Source organism: Scophthalmus maximus, chromosome 17, assembly GCF_022379125.1.
Source record: "Scophthalmus maximus strain ysfricsl-2021 chromosome 17, ASM2237912v1, whole genome shotgun sequence".
Classification (NCBI taxonomy): Eukaryota; Metazoa; Chordata; class Actinopteri; order Pleuronectiformes; family Scophthalmidae; genus Scophthalmus; species Scophthalmus maximus.
The window spans coordinates 17,592,501-17,616,884 of NC_061531.1; the positions used below are offsets into that span (position 1 = coordinate 17,592,501).

At 47.2% G+C, this 24,384-nt stretch overlaps 2 protein-coding genes and 1 non-coding gene across 9 annotated transcripts in view; 2 read left to right on the forward strand and 1 right to left on the reverse strand.

The window, feature by feature from the left end:
• The window catches only part of cacnb1 (calcium channel, voltage-dependent, beta 1 subunit), a 27,424-nt gene extending 10,481 nt beyond the window's left edge, over positions 1-16,943 (forward strand). The window contains exons 1-14 of one of the 7 annotated variants that reach the window (XM_035614183.2): positions 79-425; positions 4,411-4,530; positions 4,640-4,762; positions 5,424-5,560; positions 6,107-6,174; positions 7,689-7,849; positions 10,363-10,443; positions 10,554-10,612; positions 10,702-10,811; positions 11,641-11,649; positions 12,754-12,905; positions 13,176-13,271; positions 13,366-13,551; positions 14,982-16,943. In XM_035614183.2, coding sequence (XP_035470076.1) covers positions 390-425; positions 4,411-4,530; positions 4,640-4,762; positions 5,424-5,560; positions 6,107-6,174; positions 7,689-7,849; positions 10,363-10,443; positions 10,554-10,612; positions 10,702-10,811; positions 11,641-11,649; positions 12,754-12,905; positions 13,176-13,271; positions 13,366-13,551; positions 14,982-15,518 — 1,875 coding nt within the window. In that variant the 5' untranslated portion in view covers positions 79-389 and the 3' untranslated portion in view covers positions 15,519-16,943. Of the gene's footprint in view, positions 1-77; positions 426-4,410; positions 4,531-4,639; positions 4,763-5,423; positions 5,561-6,106; positions 6,175-7,688; positions 7,850-8,314; positions 8,344-10,362; positions 10,444-10,553; positions 10,613-10,701; positions 10,812-11,640; positions 11,650-12,753; positions 12,906-13,175; positions 13,272-13,365; positions 14,434-14,981 lie in introns of those variants that run through there. The other 6 variants (XM_035614182.2, XM_035614179.2, XM_035614184.2 and 3 more) reach the window with 6 other exon arrangements.
• A 1,691-nt stretch (positions 16,944-18,634) lies between these two features.
• arl5c (ADP-ribosylation factor-like 5C) lies at positions 18,635-22,896 on the forward strand. Its single transcript, XM_035616275.2, has 6 exons — positions 18,635-18,803; positions 19,862-19,922; positions 20,037-20,184; positions 20,634-20,717; positions 21,815-21,966; positions 22,149-22,896. The coding sequence occupies exons 1-6, from the start codon at positions 18,758-18,760 to the stop codon at positions 22,195-22,197; spliced, it is 540 nt and encodes a 179-aa protein (XP_035472168.2). The 5' UTR covers positions 18,635-18,757; the 3' UTR covers positions 22,198-22,896.
• Positions 22,897-23,225: 329 nt separating this feature from the next.
• On the reverse strand, positions 23,226-23,297 carry trnac-gca. Its single transcript has one exon. It is a non-coding gene; the product is annotated as a tRNA-Cys (tRNA).
• Between the last annotated feature and the right edge of the window lie 1,087 nt (positions 23,298-24,384).

Here is a 24,384-nt window from a genome sequence, read left to right on the forward strand (position 1 = left end):
AACCCGAGCCCCCGGCCGGCTCCGGCTCCCTTCCTCTACACAAGGTTCACGTTCCTCTGGGCTGTTGAGGTGGGTGGGTGGGTGGAGGGGTTGGAGGTGAATTGAGCGCTCTCCTAGTTTCACACATACGGCACTCTTTCCTGGCTTTCTCTCTTATCATACACACACACACACGCGCACACACACTTACAAACACACACACACACACACACACACGTACACTTATGCACTTGTCAGACTAACGGGCAGATACTCACACTAGTAGCCACTAACTCTCTCACACACACTCACACTCACACACACACACACACACACACGTAGCTCTGCCTGGGGACCCCGGCGCTGCCTCCGTGGTTTGCCGTGGTGAGGGTGAGCGAGGCAAAGGAAGTATGGAGAGGACCGAGCGGATTCAGAGGCCCCTCGTGGTAAGAACCATCTGGATGAAATCCACAAAGTCCGTGCGACTCCCTTTTTTGCCTGCGTCTGCCTGTGAACCTGGAATCTGGGGTCGGTCTGCGACTTCTTCCCTCGGCTGTGTGTGTGTGTGTGTGTGTGTGTCTCTGTCTCTGTGTCTGTGTGTATGTGTCTGTGTGTGTGAGAGTTCCAAGTTTGGACTTTTGAAAAGTTCAGCAGACACTTTTGCTCTGAGGTATGACAGGCGATTATAGCACCACTGCCCATGTTGTCCCGATAGAGTCCACGTCTCTGTCTCCGCTCCCCCTCTTCTCGCTGCACTGTGCGATTCCATTTTGGGCCGGGCCACAGCTGCTGGAAAGGCGCTGTGTTTTTAATTAGACTTCCAGTCCCGCCGGTTGCCTTCGCTGCGGAATATGTGCACCGACTCTCGGCCGTCCCGCCACTGTGGCCATTTTCCGGGGGGGGGGGGGACTTCTGTCACTGCTGGCTCCCCCTGTCCCGGACAGGACAACGGGGAACATACACGTTGTCTGTTGCTGCGTCTGCGGGGCTGATCGTTTGAGGGGATTCAATATTATCATGTCATTTATACTAACTGTACATTTGTATTCTGGCTCGATAAACAACCGGAACAATCAGCTGATTATCATAATTGTCGTTCATTATCTTTCTGCTGATCAAATATTTAGAGACAACCAAATTATTTACGCAAGCGGCGATATCGATTTACAAAATTCCGGCGTCCAAATTGAACCCAATAGGAAGTTTGTCTTTTGCATCTTTCGTCTGTTTGTTTACGTTATATTGTGGCTGCAAATAACAATTCTTTTCACTACTGATTGTGATTATTTAGTGACACTGGGGAAGTTGCTTGTGTGACCAACAGCACGAAGCCAAAACAGATGCTTAAAAATACATTCTTCATTGAACCTTCTGTCTAATGATCTCTGTCAAATCTAATATCAAGTATAAAATCTTTAAGACAACCAACTTTTTTAAAATGTCATTTCTCATTTCAGCAGCAATGTTCTCGTGTTGACACACACACACACACACACACACACACACACACACACACACACACACACACCTCCACCAATGCCCGACACAGTCTCCTTATTTTTAAATTCAGTCAAGCTGCACCAGTTCTCACACACCCGCCGATCATCAGTCAAATGAAATATGCCAAATTTTATTTCATCGAGATCCATGAAAATGTTCCCCCTGGGAAATTGGCAAAAAAGAAATCTCAGAAAGTGATTTTTTTTTTTTTAAAGTTCCCTGGATCCGCCACTTTGTCCCGAGTTTCATGGAAATATGTTTTATTGTTTAGTTTTCTGACACATTTTGGTAGATGAGGAACATGTGTATATTCTACCAATTAGATGTTGATCGGTTTACTGGCAGTGTAATTTCTGGGATTTTATTCCCCAGAAAATGATGAAGGAACTTGTTAATTGGATTCTCGATCCGTGCCTGTTTGTGAAAATGGGTATTTCTGGTGAGCTCAGTCCATGACTCATCTTTCTGGTCATCTACACACACACACACACACCCAGTTGGTTGCCATGACGCTGCTGTGACAGGAAAAAAACAGAAAAAAGGAATATGGCCATTTACAGCCACCGGCCGTGAGCTCCAGACAGGAAGTCTGTCCTTCGTGAAGAAGCCTCTCGTTTCTACGTCTGCACATCTTCTCCTGTGAGACACATTCGTTTCTTTAGTTCTCTAAAGATGTTTTTGAAAGAAAGGACAAATGAGCATTATACTGGCACGATATTAATAACAAGTGCACTCTTCAGTAAGCTTTAGGCAGATTCCAAAAGCAGAAATCCGCCTCACCGCCTCCAGCTTCTCCCCTTTTGTCCTTTTTCTAAAATAATTTCGTATTTGTACAAAAGGCATCTGAAGAACCGGCGTTGACTCGTTCGCTCGCCGCAGGGCGACTCTTTTCAAACCTCATTATTCAAAAGCACTTGTCTTTTGCCGTCCCGACCTCACTCCCGATTCCATTACCTTCATTACTTCAGCTCACTTTTTGTTTTCTTCGCGTGTCCACCTCTCCCTCTCCATGCCCTCGTTCCCCTGCCTCTCCTTCTGCTTCTTTCTGTGTGTGTGTGTGATGTGAATCAAGCGTAAGAGTGACTCAGACACACATTTGCATTTGTCCACACACAAATATATGTGTGTATTACACACACACACACACATACAGTAGTCATCTCCTCTCCCTCCCGCTCTCGCTTCACTCTGTATCTTGCTGCATCACCGGGTCGCTCCCAACTTGTTTCAGATGTCATTGTGGCTTTTTTAAACTTGAATGAAAATACATTCCCGTGGTAATCCTGTCATGGTTCGACCAGTTGGTCCTGGATATTGGGATGCGCCCCTGTGTGTGTGTGCGGGGGGCAACCGCAGCATCCTTCCCTCCCGCTTGAGAGGGAGCCAGGCGCACACGCGGGAGACTGAGTAAATGAAACGGGAAGCGGAGAGGCGGTTTTTCCGTGAATGCCCCAGGAGGATGCGGGGAGGAAGTAGCGAGACCAATCGCCTTGGCAACAGGGAGTGTCTTCTGCCGCCGCTCTGTTGCCAAGTCACCGAGCGCCTCGGCGCGACAGGTGGCGGAGCCGCGATCAACATCTGTGTTTGTCGATTCACTTAGAATCACGCAGAGAAGACGGGCGGAGGGCGAATCCAAAAGAAACACGGGGGGGGGGGGCGTTAATCACACACACGGCCTGTGTTTCACCTGCGAGGTCAACTCATGTCCTCATGACATGTTCTGGATTAAAGTTTGTGTTTGAGGAATTCCACCTAGCATTTTTGTATTTTCATCTGTATTCACGTTTTGTTTTTTAAAAAAAGTACACAGTGAGGTAAAACATTTATCATTTTGACATCAGTAGAGAAACCGGGGGGGGGGGATTTACGTTCTCATCCATATTCACATCCCTTTCAGACAAATACCCAGAGACTCCGGGAGCGCGTTGTTCCGCCCGACGCGCGCTCAGGGAGTTTCTCCCTCGTCATCATCACACATGGTTGTGTGTCATCTTTGCGTCTTCTCACCTCTATTTTAAAAAAGCCCACACCTAGTGACTCACTTCTTCTGCCTGCCACATTCAGCTGTCCCCATTCCTGTCGGCACCTCCTGCAAAAAAAGAGCGCCAGGCCGCCTGTCGAGCTCCAAGAGAGGGAGAAAATAAAACGCAGCGAGAAGAGAAACAAGTGGGATTGTTATATAAATTGAACACTCAAACACTCCAGAAGTTCCGGCCGCAGCGCTCGCTCTCTCTCTCGCTCTCTCTCGCTCTCTCTCGCTCTCTCTCTCTCTCTCTCTCTCTCTCTCTCTCTCTCTCGGTTACAGTTACAGTACAGGGGCCGACGCCACGCGCTCACAGGAGCCTCGGGTTTTTATTGTGCTCTGGGTTTCTGGACGGGGGGAGAGAGTCGCGTTACCGTGCATGAGCGGTGGATGTGATGGGAGCCGTAGCCACTCCATGAGAATTTCATACGCTCATCGTCCATGTCATAAACAGACCTCTCTGTCTCCACTTGACACACCCACACACTGACTCCGCCGTACCTGTGCGCACGGATCCAACACCTCGGGCCTCGCCGGAGCCGCGCTGGGAACGCCGACCTGTTATGTCATGCATCGTCCCCACCTCCGGTTACACAAGAGTCAGCTTTCATGCCATATGAAGGGGCCCGGGGCCCCTTCTGTGTCCGCCGCACGTAGGCTGCGTCTCGGCGTCTTGACCTCAAAACATATTCGCAAAGAGGCAGAGCCGCAGCTTCTCCGTCTTGGTAGGTCGAGGCGGGCGGGACAGGAGATGGTCGGGAACACCTGAAGATGCACAAACAGGTCTCAAGTTCAGACGGCAGCGCCGAGTTCGAGCGGTCGACTCCTTTTGTTCCGCTCCAAGGGTTCGACTGATGAACCTGTGGTGCGCTGTTGTCCCTCCTCAATGATCTCGCTGTGCGTTCCAGGGCTCCGCGGACTCCTACACCAGCCGGCCGTCGGACTCGGACGTGTCCCTGGAGGAGGACCCCGAGGCCCTGAGGAAGGAGGCCGACAGACAGGCCCTCGCCACACTCGAGAAGGCGAAGGTCAGAGAACAACTGTTGCGGACACAATTGTGGCACAATGTTCACAGCGGTGTCTTTTTGTCCTGGGTCCCTCTCACCAATCGTCCGTCTTCTCCGTCGCCGCCCTCAGACCAAACCAGTGGCGTTTGCTGTGCGGACAAATGTCGGCTACAACCCCGGCCCCAGCGACGACGTCCCCGTGCAGGGCATGGCCATATCCTTCGAGGCCAAAGACTTCCTGCACATCAAAGAGGTTTGAACTTCCCAGAAATTCAGCTGCAACACAATGCACGGCCAAACATGAGGGACAGGAGGATTTCTTTTGATACATTTGTGCATTTTGCACATAGTTAAACTGACGCTGTCTGGATGTTGTAAAGGAAAAAATGAATCCCCAAATTTCACCAGATCCATATCACAATGTGGATCGAAAGCCCTCTCTCACAGTGTTGAGGAAATGCAATCTGCACCAAGATGAAATGGGCTCTCCCCTGACCCATGCCCCATCTTTCCACCAAGTTTGGGGCAAATCGGTTTAGTACTTTTTGCAGAGTCCTGCTGATAATTGAAACATAAAAAAACATAACCGAGATAAAAAGGCCTTCACTGATTGGTCGGTGGGAAGCCAGTGAGGGATCATGTTTAAAAAGAGCTCACCCAGGCCTTTTAGTGGGAGTTAGCAGATTCTGTGATTCAAACTTGGACGATAAAGGTTAAAAGAATTAAGTGAATGAAAGCAGCACTCTAATTTTCTCAATACTCCCTAATAATTACTTCGTGTGACGTTTCGTGTGTGTGTGTGTGTGTGTGTGTGTGTGTGTGTGTGTGTGTGTGTGTGTGTGTGTGGGCAGGAAATGGCCGGTGCATCATTCGGTTACTGATGTCTGTCTGTGTGTGTGTCCTTCTCGACGCAGAAGTACAACAACGACTGGTGGATCGGGCGTCTGGTGAAGGAAGGCTGCGAGGTGGGCTTCATCCCCAGCCCGGTGAAGCTGGAGAACACCCGTCTGCTGCAGGAGCAACGGATGAGACAGAACCGACTCAGCTCCAGGTAACCGTGGAGAAAAAGAAGGGAAGGCGAACACTGAAGGCACAGAAACAACCATATATATATATTTTTAAACGGGTCAAACCTGACTCGCACTTCGTGGCAATGTAAAAAGTCAGAAAACAGATAACACTGCACGAGTCACTCCAAATTGAATTGAATTGAATGTGTCTGTTGATTTTTGATTATTCATAGCTGTATTAAGAACACAGATTGTAGTTTTGAAAAAGATTTTTTTTCAAATCTTATATTCTTAACTACTTAAGATGAACTCCAGCACATAATCGGCAATTTTTCTTCTAATTTTTATCACCGGAAAGGTCACAACAGCACCTAATTTACTAGATTATGATAATCGCTGTGCTCTGGCAGAAAGACAAAAAACTATTTCTTGCTTGGGGCATAAATTATGGGTTTATACAACCTATAAATTCGTAAAAAATTAAATAAAAAATTCAAAGATAACGAGCAGCATGTGTTCAGTATTGTGAAGGTGCCACATCTTTCTTTCACCCAGTGGTAATTTGTGCATGTTTTTCCCCATCACAGCAAATCTGGAGGAAGCTCCAGTCTGGACGTTGCCACGGGAACCCGCAGGCCCACCCCACCTGGTACAGGTGAGGTCACGGGGTGTTGTGTGTGTGTGTGTGTGTGTGTGTGTGTGTGTGTGTGTGTGTGTGTGTGGGTACGTGCGGGCGCTCGTGCAATCCTGTCAGAGCGAGGGCGAGATGACACAGGCTGCTATTTAGATGAAGATTTTTAATTGGCTAGTTAGTCGTCGACGACGACGACGGCGAGGATGAATCACGCGGCGCTCTCGGCGGCTCGACGTGTGAGAGTGAGCGAGGTCTTGAGAGGGTCCGTCGGGACTGAAATAGAGCCGAGAATGCGCCGCACTCATTGAACTTGATAAGCGTGCGCCCGCCTCGTGCGGGAGAGAGGGAAGTGCAAAGATAAACAAGTCTCCAATGACTTTTCAACGGAGAGTCGCTTGTCAAGCAAAAGCCACTGAGCCCAAACTCAACACTTCTGATCCTAACGCACCTCGCATATTAATAAGTGGCTGATCGGACTTAAAGCAAAAAAAAGGCCGACATTTTGAGAAAACACACGTTGAGCGTCTCCCGGTGACGGAGTTGGATGAGACGGTCGATCGTCGCCACGCTCGCATCGCGACAGCCAGTTAGCTTAGCTTAGCACAAAGACTGAAAATGAAGGGAAACTGCTAGCCTGGTAACACGATCGTCCTACCAGCACCTCAGTGATTGACAGATTACCTTTGTTGATCTGTACAAAACTGACTTTTACGTGAGCTATTCGGATTTTAAGTAATTGGTCAGATGTGATACAACAAGTTAATCAGTAAAGTTTTAAAGGTGTTCTGTTGCTGTTAACCCCGTTTCCAAGTCTGTGTGCTAAGCTGACTACATCTTTACTGTACAATCCTAAAAGTAATATCCATCCTCTAGGCCCTGTCCATCCCTCCCCGAACCAACCACACCTGCAGCATCACCGACAACAATAATGCCGACACACACTTGATTCCCAGCCGTGGTCTTTTTCCCCCTCCTCTCGTCTTCACTCCTTCTTTTCCGAACTTCCTCCGACTTTCTCTTCAGTTTTCCTCTGCAGCCGCTCCTCCTCCTCCTCCTCGACCCAGCTGATCTTTCACAACTACACTTCAGGTTTTGTTGCTTTTCCCCGTCGCAGTGAATTCACTCTCTCCTCTGCTGTTCACATTACTGTACCCCCCCGCCCCCCCCGCCCCCCCCACATCCGCGTCCTGCTTCATGACCAATCTACTGTAACGTTGTTCCTTTTTGAATCTCTTGTCAATGCTCTTTCCAGTTCAGATCATACTGTGTCATCTTTTTTCCCCCCCAATCTTAGTGTGTGTGTGTGTGTGTGTGTGTGTGTGCGTGTCATCTCTTGCAGTTTCCTCCATGCTGCTCACATTCTTTCTTCTATTTACCCTTTTTTTTTTTTACATTTTCTTTGTCTCCTCTTCTTATCCTCTCCACTCTCTTCTGCTTCACCTTGCCGTGCTCTCTTTCCTCTCTCCTCCTCCTCCTTCTCTCTCTCTCTCTCTCTCTCTCCCTCTGCACCGCCCGCCCCCCCCGCTCCTCACCAGCTCACGTGGACTCGTCCACTGTGACCTTTGACGTCGACCCCCTCGACCTGGATGCCGAGGAGCCCCCTGAGTCCCAGGGTGACCCTCGCTCCGCCAAGGGCATATCAGGCAGCGTCACATCCCCTCAGGCCAACGCCCACCGACTGCCCTTCTTTAAGAAGGTAACATTAGGGGGCCCCAGGACACGTCGCTCACCCGGCCAGGCGACCCCCCCCCCCCCCCCCCCCCCGCCCCCACATACCTCCCTCCTGCATTTTGTCCCCCTATACTGTCCCCCGAGATGTGGTCAGGTCTAATCTCCCCTTCCTCTCTCACTAACTCACAACCGAACCGTCCCGAACCTTTAACCCTGTTTGGCCCTCCGGGGCTCCCGTCGCCATGGTCCCGCTGAGGTATGTTTGGATGCTCGTCCCTGTGCTCGTCATATCAGCCTGAATCTATTTTAGAAATGAAGCCACAGCGAATGCCGGCAGTATTAAACTCTGTTTTTTAATCAATAACCAGCTCCGCTCCTCAGCCGCCCGGCCGCCCGCCCTCCCTCCCCAAACCTAACCTGTCAATAACCGAATGTGCTCTTGTGTTTTGTCTCCTGGCTTTTGTCTTTGTGGATGATACTGATACCGCAGGTGGCCCGGCTAAACAGAAACAGAAGTCGGTGAGTGAAGACTAACCCCTCGACATTTCAACTTCCTGTCTCCTCATCTCGTCTGTTGTCTCACACGTTGCTTCTTGGGGGTGGAAAGAAGTCGGCCTCGTTTTCATGGAAACCGTTTTTCCCCCGAGAGCTCGTATCACAGCTGTTAGTGTGAAGACGCAGGTGCAGATCCGTCACGGACCCTGTTGGTCCGGGTGTAACAGGAACACTGACGCGTCCTGACGCGCGTTCATCGCCATTTACGACGGATGATTTGAGTGACGGTCGACTGCAATCTGTTTTGTTTTTTGATCAGCGCAATAATCAAAGCATTATGTAAATACAGATATGTTAAAAAATCATGTTCTATTGGGACAAATCTTTTTTTGATTTTTATTTTACCTGAATCAAAGGGAGTATTGTAAAAATCTATTTTAGAAATTTTGATAATCATTCATCTGGGAAGAGAGACAATAAATCCTGGATTAGGAAAAGATTTGCTGCATTGTCCAGGCAATATTTCAAAGACTTTCATTTAAAATTGCATTTTTAAAACTTAAACCAATATTATCCCTTTAAATTAAATGTTTATTTTGTTTTTATTTTACTTTTTTTAATTTAAAGCTTTGAAAGAAATTACGTTCTCTATATTAGAAAATCTTTGCCCAAATATCTTGACACTGGTATTTTGTATAGACAGACAATAACTGGCGATACAGAATGAACATCTAGCACTATATTATATCATCGTACGCGTATCGTACTGTACCTGCGCACAGCTCCATTGTCATGTTCAGCTCGGCTCCAATCTCTGCCCCCCTTCGGAGACGAGGGCCATTTGGAAACTTTTAAAATATGTATTTTTGGCGTCGGTGAATACAAATGAGGTGAAACGAGCTTTCCGCTTGCTCCGCTTTACGTAACGTAATGTAGTGGAACGGGGCACTCGAGCTCTGTATCCTGCCTCGAGTGCTGTACCGCACACGCAGAGGAGGGGGCGTGCTCGGAATACAGGGCTGCAAAGACTCAAATATAAAAATATATATCCAATTTCACAGTGTGTCAGTGTATATAGGATGTGTGAATGGCAGTCGGTCTCTACAAAGGACAGGTGCTTATGGAGTCCTTATGGATGAATCACTCCTGTCATGATTCATAATGTACAGATGAGCCAAAAGTTCATATGCCACAACATGGATGGTGCTTGTGTGTGTGTGTGTGTGTGTTGAGTGTGTGTGTGTGTGGGTGTTCTGTGTAAGTCTCAGTGTCAGCTATACAGTAGGTTTCTCCATTTTTTGTGTACACGGATTGAGGAAAGCAACTGTCGGTAACGGTAATGTTTTTTTATAGTGACAATTATATTCAGTTTCTATTTGAAATATATCTATGTTTATTGGGAGTATTGAAAGATGGCAGCAAACATAATAATACTAATAATAATACTACTAATAATAAAAATAATAATAAATTTCATGAACGAAAGATAAATAAAACTGATTTAGCACAAATCCAGGTTAACAGCAGGGTACATGTTATTCACTGTTAAGTGTAAATGGTTTCAATAAAGATTTGTGGATTGAAAAATGGAGAAAAACTTACTGCTTTGCAGTGTGTGTGTGTGTGTGTGTGTGTGTGTGTGTGTGTGTGTGTGTGTGTGTGTGTGATTCTTATTCACCTAAAAAAAGAGACACGTTCGCGTCAGAGCGGCAGCGCAATCCCGAGTGCGCCCCCCCCCCCGGACATCCAGGCGTCTGGTCTAATTATGGACACTTTAATTATGTGAGGCTGCAGAATAAGAAAAAGAAAAGGGCGAGTGCTTCCAGTGAGGAATTGACCCCGCGCCTCGGCCTCCCAACGTTCACGGGGCAGTCGATAAAGACGTCTGAATGAAACTCACCATTCCATCCATCAGGGAGCCCAAGGAAGACGGGGGGGCGGGGGCGGGGGGGGGTCCGACTGTAGATCTGTAGTGGGTAACGTTTAAACAACACAAACATGGCGACGTGACTAACGGCGGCCTTTTCCCTTTTCCTCGGTCAGATGGAGCACGTCCCCCCCTATGACGTGGTTCCCTCCATGAGACCCATCATCCTAGTCGGGCCGTCACTCAAAGGCTACGAGGTGAGAGGACAGTTTGATATATATATATATATATATAAATATAAATATATATAAATCTTATTTCACTGCCATTGTCTGTTGTTGTCTCATGCCTGGCCCTTCGTCTCCAGGTGACGGACATGATGCAGAAAGCGCTCTTTGACTTTCTGAAACACAAGTTCGAGGGCAGGTAAGAGCGAGCCTCCGCAGCGCCGCGGGTATAACATTCCCTTTCTCTGTTGAGCCGGTGCGCTCGCTGACTCGTCTGGGCCGTTTCAGGATATCCATCACGCGGGTGACGGCGGACATCTCCCTGGCCAAGCGCTCGGTCCTCAACAACCCCAGCAAACACACCATCATCGAGCGCTCCAGCACCCGCTCCAGCCTGGGTGAGGCAACACACGTCATCCGTCTTGTTTAACGTATGATGAAGAGAATATTGGGTCAGGCGGTCGGAAAAAACCCCCATTTCTGTTCCTCATCTCTGTCGTGTTGCTGCACATTCATCCTTTTCTCTGTTTGTTTCATACCTTTTATTGCTTTGAGTGTGTTTCCCGATAGATGGGCAGGTGCAGTAGTTAAAGCACGAGCGGGTGATGTTCTTTAATTTATCGCAGAAGACAGAAAGCAAAGAAGTTTGTCTCTTGATACTTTGCAGCTTCCCACAGGACATAGAAAACAGTAGTAAACAGTATGCAAACTGGCCATAAAGGGTTGTTGTTGTTGTTGTTCATTCTTGGTTTCACGTGGAAGCAAATCTGTCCCACCAGAATTTGAAATGTAATTTTAATTTAATTCTGAATTTCTGCTACTGAATTGTTCCGGCATTTGGAACTTATGTATCTTTGCCTCAGAATTCCCACAAATTCATAATCAAACAATTCGAGTTGTTAAAATTCAAATCATGTGAATTCGAGTTGCTCAAATGATCGAGCGGCCAAATTCAGATCGGACGACGGGACAGTGGATTTCTGTGCGAACTCGAACCAACGTCCAGTTCCGAGTTGATCAGGTTGGACAGAGCGTCAAATGTTCTTCATCCAATCACCTGAACGTGTCGACTTGCTCCCTTTTTTATACTCGCTCTCGCTGCCTTGAGTCTGATCCGGCCTCCTTTCTCTTTTCATCCTGTCCTTCCTGCCCTTTACCCATCCTCCCCCCTTTTCTCCACCGCCGCTCATCCTCCTCCTCCTCCTCCTCCGCCCTCTCTTGATCCAGACGTACTGGGTACGTATGCTTTCCGTCCTCCCCACCTCCTCCTCTTCTCACCGTACTCATCATCCGCTCACACGGCGTTTGTCCGCCCGTCTGCTGTGTCTGTCGGGGTTTCTCTGTTCCTCACAGATTCCGTGTGACAGCCCGTAGTCCCTCGAGCGTAGAAGAGAAACGCTCGTCGACAAACCCAAGCGGGAGCAGATCCGTGGGAGGGCGAGGCGCGGAGGCTTTGTGCCGGAGTGACCCGCGCTGCTCCGCGGCGCTTCACCTTGACTGTACACCTGCAATCACAGCCGAGAATAGCCCCCTGTAGTAGCTGCAGCTCGCCTCAAAAACTTATATTCTTAGCCGCGGCGGGGGCGTCGAGTTCCTCTCCGAGTCGAGTCCAAGTCAATGGCGACCCCGCTCCTCTGCACGCTGCCTCGCCGCCGCTCTCGCTCTCCGCTGCCGGGTTGGCAGAGGTGCCGCGGTTTGGCGAGACGGGGCGCGGAGCGTTGTGCTTTTACTCCCCCCCCCCCCCTCCATCTCTGTCTCCGTCTCCCTCCATACACGTGGACAGGCTGACAAAGCGGAAGGAGCTCTGTGCTGTTGTTGAGGAACACTGAAAACAAAAAAACCCCCGGCTCGATGGAATAATCGCCAGCGTGCTCATCAGCGGCTAACAGAGACTAATGTCCCACTGCATTTGGTTTGAGGAGGGGTTGGTTTTCTTTTGTTTGGCTTTTCTGTCGTTGTGTTTACATGGCGGGAAAAAAATTGTGCCCCCTTTCTTATCATTATTACTATTATTTTGATTATTATTAGTTATTCCAAGTGCCACAGGCATCTCATTCTCAAGCGCACCTTCGAAAACACACATCCTGAATGTCGGGAGGTTGCCACAGAATGAGGAATGCCGCACTGCTCCATTTAGCCTTGTGCGTAAAAAATGGAACTCATTTAACGCTTGGTGGAAGTGTGTTTGTGGGGGGGGGGGGACATGAATGATTGAGTACTAACATGTCTGTTATGATGTACTTACGTTCACAAAGTGAAACAGGACGCGCGGCCGATGTGGCGTTGAAAGTAATGGTTTTCCGCTGTATTCTTCCACCTGTGCGTGTCCTGTCTCTTCAGCGGAGGTGCAGAGTGAGATCGAGCGCATCTTCGAGCTGGCCCGCACCCTCCAGCTGGTCGCCCTGGACGCGGACACCATCAACCAGCCCTCCCAGCTGGCCAAGACCTCCCTCGCTCCCATCATCGTCTACATCAAAATAGCCTCGCCCAAGGTACGGCGAACAGGCGACGGTGCCCCCCCGTTGTTTTTTCTTGTGATTGGCCAAAAGGTTATGGGTTACGTTCAACAAAAACATCCCTTTGTGGACTTTGTGTAATTACATTACCGCCACCGACTGTTGCGCAATAGGGTTAGAAAAAAAATGATCCTCATGATAGATAGTCTGTTTGTTCTTCTCTTCTTCATAGTCAGGATACAACTGCAGCAGCTTGTGGGCATGAGTGTCATCCTGGGCGACGCTGTGTTGTGTTTCTCCCCGCAGGTTCTCCAGAGACTCATCAAATCCCGGGGGAAGTCTCAGGCTAAACACCTCAATGTGCAGGTGGTGGCAGCCGACAAGCTGGTTCAGTGTCCACCCGTGAGTTTTGCCTCGTTCACCGTCGATCTCGAGACAAATCACCTCCTACAACAACACGAAGAAGAATCCCTCTTGGTTCTGTGTTGTCACGCAGGAGCTGTTCGACATCATCCTGGACGAGAACCAGCTGGAGGACGCCTGCGAGCACCTGGCCGACTACCTGGAGGCCTACTGGAAGGCGACGCACCCGCCCAGCAGCAACCCGCCCAACCCGCTGCTCAACCGCACCATGGCCACGGCGGCGCTGGCCTCCTCCCCCGAGCCCGTCTCCAACCTGCAGGTACAGGTGCTCACCTCCCTGCGCAGGAACATGGATCTGTGGCCCGACATGGACGGTGCCGTGGCCAAAGTGGAGGAGCACGCGCTCTGAAGTCCAGACCCAGCAGCCGGCTCTCGCTACCCTGAAGGCGGGATGTTGATGCTGCACATAGAAACGCAACACGGACGCACACGTTCACACACATATATTCAACAATTAACACACACACACACACACACACACACACACGTGAGTTTGATAAGGAGCCCACACACACGAGCAGCCAGTTTCACGACACCTACAATGTAAAATGGCGTAGTCTGTTTCTTAGAAGTGTGTGAGCAGATCAACTCAAACCACACTGGACCTGAAGATGAACTGATACCCCCCCCCCCCCCCCCCCCCCCCCCCCCCCCCCCCCCCCCGTTTCACTGTATTCAAGAGTAAAACGATATCTGCTGCCCCCCACCCTGCCCTCTTCTGCTCAGTTGGCCTCCTTTTCCATCCACCACTATTTTTTTCTTCTCTGCGAGGCTGAATCCAGTTTCGCCGTCCTCCTCCTCTGTGTTGCCATGGTACCGCCCCTGAAAACAGCCAAGTCATGTCCGCCTCCTCCAAACAGAAAATGCTTCGAGTTTTCTGGAGGCTGCTGTTGCTAACACACACACACACACACACACACACACTCTCTGTCCAGTTTGATCCACTCTCGCTTTATAATAACTTTGACAGCAAAAGAAATACTCATCAGAGTCTGTCTCTGATTCCCAAGTTATTCCTGGCTGCTCTTCGGTTATGATGAGCTCCATTACTGTCAAAGATATTGAAGCCTTTAACACTATGGCAATAAGGTGACGAGGTCTGCACCGAATGGCTGAAGTCAATAAATCAAACATAATCTAACAGATTTATTAATATTTCTTTATTTACAAGTCATTATTAAATTGATTAGATATTATCTTGCGCTCTGTGTGTCGGTGTGAACATCACATAGTGCACAGAGTTAAGATTAATTACGTAATCACTTGGTAGCCATGGTGATATTTCAGCTTTTTCGTTTTTTTCTGCCATGAGGTCAGTCAGCCAGTAGGTGGCACTGCTGTAGTGGTTGTGGCTTGTTGAATAACTGGTTTGCAGGTTGGTTTTGTGATCTATGATGAAACTAATCTGTTTGACTAATTGTGGAATAACTGTGCGTGTGTGTGTGTGTGTGTGTGTGTGTGTGTGTGTGTGTCCAGGCCGAATCCAGTTTCACCTGTACCTGCGCTCATGTACACTAATGCTTTCAGTGTCACAGGTTCTTAAAGTCCAGATGTGTGTGTGTGCGTGTGTCCAGTGTTGTACACCCTGCCTGCTAACCCTGCTGCCTAATGACTGACAGTTTGGTCTTTGCTCTGCCGTTTGTGTCTCTGCATGTTTTTTGCGTGTGGCATGGCCGTGGCTGGCTGCAGGGGCCGTACCTGGTGCATGGCGAGCAGAAGCGCGACGGGCCCCTGACGGAGTGCGGTGGGAGCGGCACTCTCCACGACTATCAGACCGACCTGGGAGGAAAGCCCCAGCTGCAGCAGCAGCAGACGTACCCGCCCTCCTCCCGTGGCCAGCTGCGGGGCGGCAGCGGCCGGGGCCTGTCGCGGCAGGACACCTTCGACTCCGAGACCCAGGGCAGCCGGGACTCGGCCTACACCGAGGCGGGCGACTCCTGCATGGACATCGAGACCGACCCCTACGAGGAGCCCGAGCCCTACCGGGGGAGCGCCGGCAGCCGCCTCCACCTGGCGCAGCATCACGGCCGACAGGCGTCCTGGGAGGACGAGGGCGCCGAGCCGGACCAGGAGAACCTGAACCACCCGCCCATCCCGAGCCAGACGCAGCCGCACGGACGGGCCAAGCTGAGGGAGCGCTACTGCCAGGACCCCGTGGACACGGGGGCCAACATGAGCCGCAACAAGAACCAGGACGACTGGGGGAGGGACGTCTACATCCGCTGAACGTCGTGCCGCGGAGGCAAGCGAGCTCCTGGACGGACTGAGGGCGGAGGGAGGGGGGCGAAAGGTTCAGAGGTTCAGATTTGGGGCTCAGGACTAAACTGAAATGTGGGGGCCAGGGTCAGGCTAAAGAAAAAATAAATCTGTTTACATCCATGTACAATGTAAATGGACACATCAACTGCCGCCTTCTCATCGACTTCTTCTTGCAATTCAAATTTATTTATGTTTAGAGAAATAATATCGGTCGTCGGTTGGGTTTTTCCTCTTTTTTTGTTTCCTACGTTAATTACTGCATGAATATCATGGATCTCTATACTGACAGCACGAGGACAGTGAGCGGCACGACTGTGAGTCTCCGAGTGTGACGGCCTGCAGAGCTGTCGCCCGTCCCCGTCCCCGTCCGTCCTCGTCCGTCCTCTGCAGTCTTACACAGGGTCTCAAGTCGCCGTCCCGTCCCCCAGTGTGTGTACGTGCAAGTACCGTGTCAGGGTTCTTCTTCTTCTTCTTCTTCACCTCAAATCTCACTCTGTGCTTCTTTGGATTTCAGGGTTCTTCCTCCCGGTACTGACATGCAGAAATTATGAGTCTCTCACCTCCAACTTTCTTGTCACCCAGACCTTAAAAAAACACAACTTAACACCCCCCCCCCCCCCCCCCCCCGCTGGTGGAGAAGTTGCCATACTTTAACAAGAAAACGTGTGTCAGCTTGATTACGACAAAGAAAACACTCCAAAGACGTTTACTCCCCCCCCACACCCCCCCCCCCCCCCCCCCCCCCCCCCCCCCCCCCCCCCCCCCCCCCCCCCCCCCCCCCACACCCCGACCTGGTTCAGCCTCCGCGCTGACCCCCAAGTCCTCCCATCCCTGTTGACCCCCTTCTTCTTCTTACTTGTGTGTGTGTGTGTGTGTGTGTGTGTGCTGAGGGCGCCTGCTGTGTTCACTTGTCCTCACTTGGTTTTTTCTTACACAGCACATGCGATTAGTGGTCGTGTGAATGAAGTGTCCTGCCTTAGTCACTCCCACCTTAAACAAAAGAAAACAACCACCCTTAATTCAAGAAGAAAACTCCAATCACAAGTGCCGGAATGTCTCACCAAGCCATGTCCACCACTGCCACTGGTGGGACGTCTCAAACTGTTGTTACGCACCTGTGTGTGTGTGTGTGTGTGTGTGTGTGTGTGTGTGTGTGTGGGTCTTCGTGTCCCGTGGCCGCTCCGCAGCAGCATAGCCCCCACGCTGTCCGCTCATCTTGTTTCCTTTGCACCAGCTTCGTCGTCTTGTTTTCAGGGCTAATGGTTATATAGGGAATACGTGTGTGTGTGTGTGTGTGTGTGTGTGTGTGTGTGTGTTAAATCACTCCCAACTTCCACCCCAAACAGCTAGCTTTTCTGATATTAAAATACCAATTCTTGATTTCTGACTGAATTAGTGTTGTTGTTGTTGTTTTTTTTCTCTCCTGTGGACATTTTGCAATTTTTCCTTTTTCTTTTTTAAAATTTTTATTTAAGAAATTCTTGTGAGGTAGTGAGAGGAGTATCACGTGGGGGAGGGGATCAGTTTTTGGTCTCTCACTCAGTTATCTATTATGGAGAATCCATCAACGTCCCCGTCTTCACTCGAATAAATAGATATTAAAAATGATGATCAGTAAATAATGTTATTGTTGCGTTATCGCAATTGTTTAAAGAAAAAAAGAGAAAAGAATATGAGATAACATGTATCATTGGTGCCTGATTGTAGCTGCATTTTTGCTTTTTCTGCCTTTTCATTTTTAATCTGTGGATAAATTCGTATTTTAATTAAAAATTGAATCAGAAAAAAAAAACACGCCACCGTGTCATTTGATTTATAAGATGCAAAATGTAGGTATGTGTGCGTGTGTACACTTGGAGTTCTTTCCTCTTCTTGAGCTTGAACAAAGTATATTATATTATTATGAACAAAGACCAGATTGTCGGCTTCCAGTGAAATGCCGATCAACAGAACCCGCTGTCAAGAGAAAATGTAGTCGGAGGTGTGTCACTTCACCGTTGCCTAATTTTTTCGAAGACGCGCGACAGATTCCAGGATGTGGTTGTTATTTCTCGCCTTGCACCTCATCGCCTGCAGCTCGCTGGTTTATCTGCAGTGGACGAGATGTCACACGACGGGACGAGATGACATCTCAGAGTGTTGCTGAACAAAGTCTGCAGTTTGCAGATTACTGTCATTTTCAAAAGTGACACAAACTGAGTTTTAATGGGACCAGACTTCTTTAAATGTAGGCAGCCTTGTGATACCTGGAGAGAATATAAAACTACTTTCTATTCTGTTGGGCCCTTAAGTCCACAACAAATCTTTCATGGGTTGGAGCCAAAACGTCCCAACTTAGTCCTTACTGTAATACACGGATATTCTTCTTCTCCCCCTTCGTCTTCTTTTTCTTCTTCCAGTAAAATTCTTGTTATTATTCTAACTATCATTAGTGCTTTTAGAAAGCACCTGGACTGTTCAGGGGAAACTCCAGAGGAATCCTTTGAATACCAGTTTTACTTTCTTTTGGCTCATAATAAATTCCCCTCGACGCAGAAGGAGGAAGGAAAACTGTTTCATTTCTCTGTCCAAATGTGGAGCGTGTGTGTGTGTGTGTGTGTGTGTGTGTGTGTGTTTGTGTACCCAGTAGACATTTTTTATTTCTTTATATTTCTTTATTTCTATTCTGTTTTTTTCCCACTTAACAGGATGAGATAATAAACATGAAATCTAAAATTAAATGATGATGAAAATTTAAAAAAAAACTCAACACGTATAAGATAAACACAAAGCAACAGGCTAATTATAAAGCTGTGTTAGAAATAAGATTTCTAAAAAGACTCTTGTGCAGGGATTATTGAGAAAAAGTGTTGTTTACTAGCAATCCAGATTTTTCCCACAGCGCCTGAACGCAGCACGTTACAATGCCCCTTTGTCCCATGTGACTTAGTGAAGTGAAAAGTACCAGGGTGTTTTTTTGCTGAAGTTCCTCCCACAGTCCGGACACACCTCACACAAACCGGTCGGTGGCAGCAGGAAGAGCCGCAGCTGCTGCTGCCATTGGCTGCTGCTGGCCCCGCCCCCCTGCTGTACTTGTAGGTGCAGGGGTGCAGAGTTGTACAGTGAGTCAGCTGGGGTCAGGTACTGGAGTCTGAGTACTTCAACGCGTCAGTACTAGTAATATTATTCACCCCTCGCCTCCTCGTACACTGCACACGGTGCTCGACATGGGATTCCTGCTGACCAAGATGATGACGGTGTTCGGTGACAGAGGTAAGACGACGGATCTACACCGTTGCTCACTTTTCCCTTCACTTTCAAACAGTTTTCTTTGTACTTAAGGTCTATTAGGGTATAATATCCTAAATGAGATGATTAGAATAAACACAATATAAAAAGGAAGATCAGTTTCTTTCCTGTTGCCTGTCACAAATTCTACTTTTACTATTTTTATCACTTTTTATTAAAAGACATTTACTTTTATTCTGACGGACTTTCAGTAAAAGTACTATTATGTTAATTGCTTTCACTGTATATTAGTATATATGATAATATAATAATACATGTGTCTATAGTCAGGCTGATTTACTGTAGTAAGTAAGACTGTCAATTTTTTTTATCAACTTATCAAAAATACATTTCCTTCTATTCTGACGGACTTAGCGTAAAAGAAAGACTGTTAAAGTTTATATATTTCCCCATAGAGTTTTATCACTTTATTAAAAGACATTTATTTTTATTCTGACATACAGTGTCAAAGTAAGACTGTGAAGTTAATATTCTCCACTGTAACCTTTTTAATGTTTTCATAAAAATACATTTCCCTTTATGCTGACGGACTTAGCATAAAACAAGGACTGTGAAGTTTTATCACTTTATTAAAAGACGTTCATTTTATTCTGACTGACGTACAGTGACAGTTAGACTGTTAAGTTTATATTTTTCCCCATGGAGTTTTATCACTTCATCAAAAGACATTCATTTTTATTCTGATGGCCGTTTCATTAAGAGTAAGACTGTTACGTTAATTCCCTCCTCTGCACTCTAGTGTTTTCATCAGCTTATTTAAAAATGCATTTCCTTTCGTTCCGACTGACGTACAGTAAAAGCCTGACACCACTGACTTGAGGGCCTTTGTGTCACAGGTATCACTGCTATGTGGTGATGTAACCACCATTGTTATTCCGCTCAGGACCCCACCGTCCCCGTTCCCCGTCTTATCTCTGTGCGTCTTGTGCTCCCGTGCACTCTCACTCGTGCAAGCCTCCAGATGAGACTTGTGGAAACACAAACCAACATCTCCCCTCACTGTTTTTTCTCTCTCCCTGCAGAGCACAAAGTGGTGGTGGTGGGTTTGGACAACGCCGGGAAGACGACCATCCTCTACCAGTTGTGAGTGGACCTGGCCTCTTTCTGTCGCCGTGACGCGGCCGTCCGCGCCGCCTCTTGTCTCTGTCTCATGGCAAATGTCTCCCCCCCCCCCCCCCCCCTTCCGACTCTCCGCAGTCTGACCAAGGAGGCCGTCTTCACGTCGCCGACCATTGGCAGCAACGTGGAGGAGATCACCGTGCGCAACACGCACTTCTTGGTGTGGGACATCGGAGGGCAGGAGAGCCTCCGAGCCAGCTGGTTCTCCTACTACGGCAACACGGAGGTGGGGATCATTGCTAACTGAACTCTGCTCCTTGTACAGTATCTAGAACTGAACATATCGCACGGGTCAGAGGTTGATCATAGAGGTCAGAAAAACTGCTTTTATCCAAGTCTTGCTTTTGGGTTCCCCCAAAAAATCGCACTGGCTGCTGGGAAGTGTGATATTGAAAAGTGAAGACAGAAACAGAAAGCATTATTAATGTTCACACCGGATTATTGCACATTGACCTACAATGCAGTGGCTTCTTGATGTCACCCTCTGCCCCTTGCATTGATAAGGCCCGTGACTTAGCACTGTTACATAATCATCAAACTCTAATACAGATGTCTGTAGCAGACATCTTCACCGGTTACGTGGATAACGTGAGATATCAGTTGAGTGTGTGATAATGCTAGTAATGAATTCACCCGTGTTGTTGTGCTCTCTCTCTCTCTCTCTGTCTCTCTCAGATCGTGATTCTGGTCGTGGACAGCACCGACCGCGAACGTCTGACTCTGACCAAAGAGGAGCTGCACAAAATGCTGGCACACGAGGTACGGAACCCCCGGGAATCCTGACTGCATCGTGAAACACACTTGAAATCGGAATGGCACTCGGCACAGGAGAGTGGTCTGATGACTGAAAAAATTATTTATTTGCCATAATTTGAATGAAAGTTTAAAGAAAGGGGAAAATTCCTGGATCAGCCCGTTAATCCGCATCCGCACGAAAAAATGTTATCCACCAAATTCGGTGGAAACCGGTACAGTAGTTTTTGCGTAATCCTGCAAACAATAAACCGACAAACAGACTACCATATAAAATATGTCTTTATAGGAGCAGTTATGGGTAACATTTAACTTTTTAGTTCCCCCCGTTTAGTATTCATAAACGGAATAAAAACAATAAAATGTATCTTTAAGCAGCTACAAGGGCATTTTAAGTGTGAACTGATGTTTAGTATAATTATGAATTATCCCATGGAGATATATTTTGTTATAATTGACAAATACATTGATTAACACTCCTTACAACTGCATTAAAACACTTTATTAAAAGGCTTTTTAGGGGGAGTTAATTTTATAATATATATAACATCAATAAATAAATATAAGTTCAAATGAAATTATATTAATTATACTAATATAACTTTTTTAATACATTCAATTAATGAATGCTTAAAATATCATTGGAGCTACATTAAAATGTGTTGTAAACAACTATTATATATCATAAATAAGGTTAAGATGAAGAGTTACTATTATTATATCTTTCTTTTTTTTACTTTCCATTACTCTCTTTACACCACAACATGTTACAGCAGATTTCACTCTACGTATTGAATATGGAACATTAAAAGTTTGAACGCAGCCTTGACGTGAACATTTTCCAATTGGGTGAAACTGCTCGTGTCTCGTAATCATGCCGTGACGTCTGAGATAGACACTCCCGCCCTCAGTTTACAGACCCGTGACACAACGCAATGAGGAAGTTTCAGCCTAGACTGTGTGAGTCAGCACGTTGACGCGTGTTTAAATATTTCCGCTGACGCCGCTGCTCTCAGTTCACCAAAGGGGATGCTGGGACAGCTTCGGGGGTTTCATAAACAGATACAAGAAGTTAACCCAATCCGCTCTTCTTTTGAACGCAGGACCTTCGCAGAGCGGCCGTCCTCATTCTGGCCAACAAGCAGGACGTGAAAGGCTCCATGACGGCGGCGGAGATCTCCCAGTGCCTCACGCTGGACTCCATCACCACACACTCCTGGCACGTCCAGGCCTGCTGCGCCCTGACGGGAGAGGGGTGAGTCCTCACACACACCTCTCACACACACACACACACACACACACACACACACACACACACCTCACACTCTCTTTTTCTTGTGCATGAGTCAATCCTTGAGGTTGACTAACACAGTCAACAGCAAAATACCTAATGCTGACATGTGCTAGAATTAAAAGTGCTTTTTCTCTTTCCTCTAGTCTACCAGCCAGTCTGGACTGGATGAGGTCAAGGGTCGTGGCAAACTGAAAAAAGAAGAAGAAAACGCCACCGTCCCGTGGATCAAACTTCCTGAAACTGAGCTACACTTGAAGATGCTGCACCGGTCAGAGCGTGGGGATTATCATTTACAGTGTTTTTTTATCTGGCAGAGGACTGTGACCATGTTGTCTGTTGATTACGTGTCACCACACCTGCTGTACAGGACAATGTGTTTTACCTGCCAAGGAGGCCCCGCCTCCCTTCTCCCCCTGAGGCTGAGGCTGGCCGTCAGGGCGGAGGAGCAACAGAGAAAGCTGGATGATTTTAGGGGCCTGTGAACAAACTCCAGCCAAATACCAGGAAAAAAATGGCTCGGTGGTTTGATTATGTTTTAGTAATCCAGCAATCTTTCCTCATATTACTGTACTTCCATATCGTGTACAAAACAGCGTTTGAACCACTCACTGTCGCCCCAGTGGCTGCAGCGTTGCAATATAAATATGTTTAATGCTAAAGAACAACAGGACTGTTTCATTGAACCTAAATATATTCAGTAATTTATTAGCAACACAAACAAACATTGCTCTTGAATCTAAAATCTACTGTACATAACAGCGATTCCCCCCCAAACAGGGGAATGCGCTATAGCTGCTAATGATTCTAAGTCATATTTAAAATGTATATATTGTAATGAGTGCATTTTGTGATAAAAGGGAAGAAAATAAACGTTATTATTGCGAAATATGCGTTGGATGCGTGTGTTGTCCATATCTGATGTTCTTTCTTTCAGGCTGTGCAGCTTGTTATTGAGTTTCACACCCACAGTTACAGTTAGAAGGGAAAATATGTGAGTTATGTGGAAACGCTCTTCGTCACAGCAGATTATATAGTTTAGTTTTTGGTTTTTTTACACTACAGCTTGTAGATTCAGTTATTTGAAAAGTGGGGCATGAGCAGTGTTCTCTTTCCTAATTTTTAAATAACCGCAGTCAATTCGATTTAATGAGCCACTTTCTTCTTGTAAACAAAGTATATTTCACGAAAAGTAAAATGCTGGGGGGGGATAATAATAAAAGAGGGGGCATCCGGATTTGAACCGGGGACCTCTTGATCTGCAGTCAAATGCTCTACCACTGAGCTATACCCCCTGTCGGTGCTCCTCCGTCACAACAACTCGTTCTTATTCCGCTCAACATGATCCGGTTACTAGGTGCGTTGCTTCCAGTCGCTGTTTAATCTAACGTGCAATACAACACTTTGACCACTGGGGACAGAAGGAAACCGAAGGGCAACTACAGTTACCTGCTCACTGTGTGGGCAGTTTATTAGGTACACCTACCTGCTGTAACTTAAAGTAACAGTCCTGTGATGGATCCTCCTCCAGGGAAGTTCTACTGATCAGTTGTCTTGTTGAAACTATTTCAGGTTGGTTTAATTATCGTTTTGCATTATATTATGCAGTTTGTGGTGCTGCTGGCTTTCTATTCTCTCAATTTAATCAACAGTGAATCTCCATTGACTCCTGTTGCTGAAACCAAATTGAAATTATTATTATTTTTTTTTAATTTTGAATGAACATCATGTATCATACAAAATGGTCTTTGCAATATAATATTCCATCTATGTGTTCTTATGCGTTCAGAAAACACAAGTTGGGAATTTCATACAAACTCTGGAATATACACACTTAATTTGACAGTATGAAAAACACTAGATTATTATTATATACTGATATCACACAAAATCTTAGGGAAATCCTCTTGACATTAATTCATTTAATGACTAGTCCTCATCTCCAAGAGAAAAGAACAAACAGTTTTCACTTTGAACACCTTGTCATCCCTTGTAGTTGTTGTACATAATAATGGCTTTACCCTGGAAGCGCCTCTTCGGTGAACCCCAAAGAAAAGTGATCCTATAACTTTATGCACACACAGCAATTGAAACCTTGATATTTTTTTTTCAGAACATAGGATAATAAAAGTGACAGTTCCCCCCTGCTGCTGTGGGACAGTATGGGTCTGGATTATTGGACGGGGCCCTGATGGCCTTCGCAGCTGCGACTCCAATAAACCCTCAGCTGCCGAGGAGCTTGTGTTCTCTCTCAAAGCAGAGTTTTAAAAGATGAAGACGTTGGAGTCGCCCACGGTGCCTGTAAATTGCGCTTTGTGTCAGTTTTACATGCCATTAAAATAAAACACAGCTTTTATTTACTCATTTATTTTGCTGAAAGAA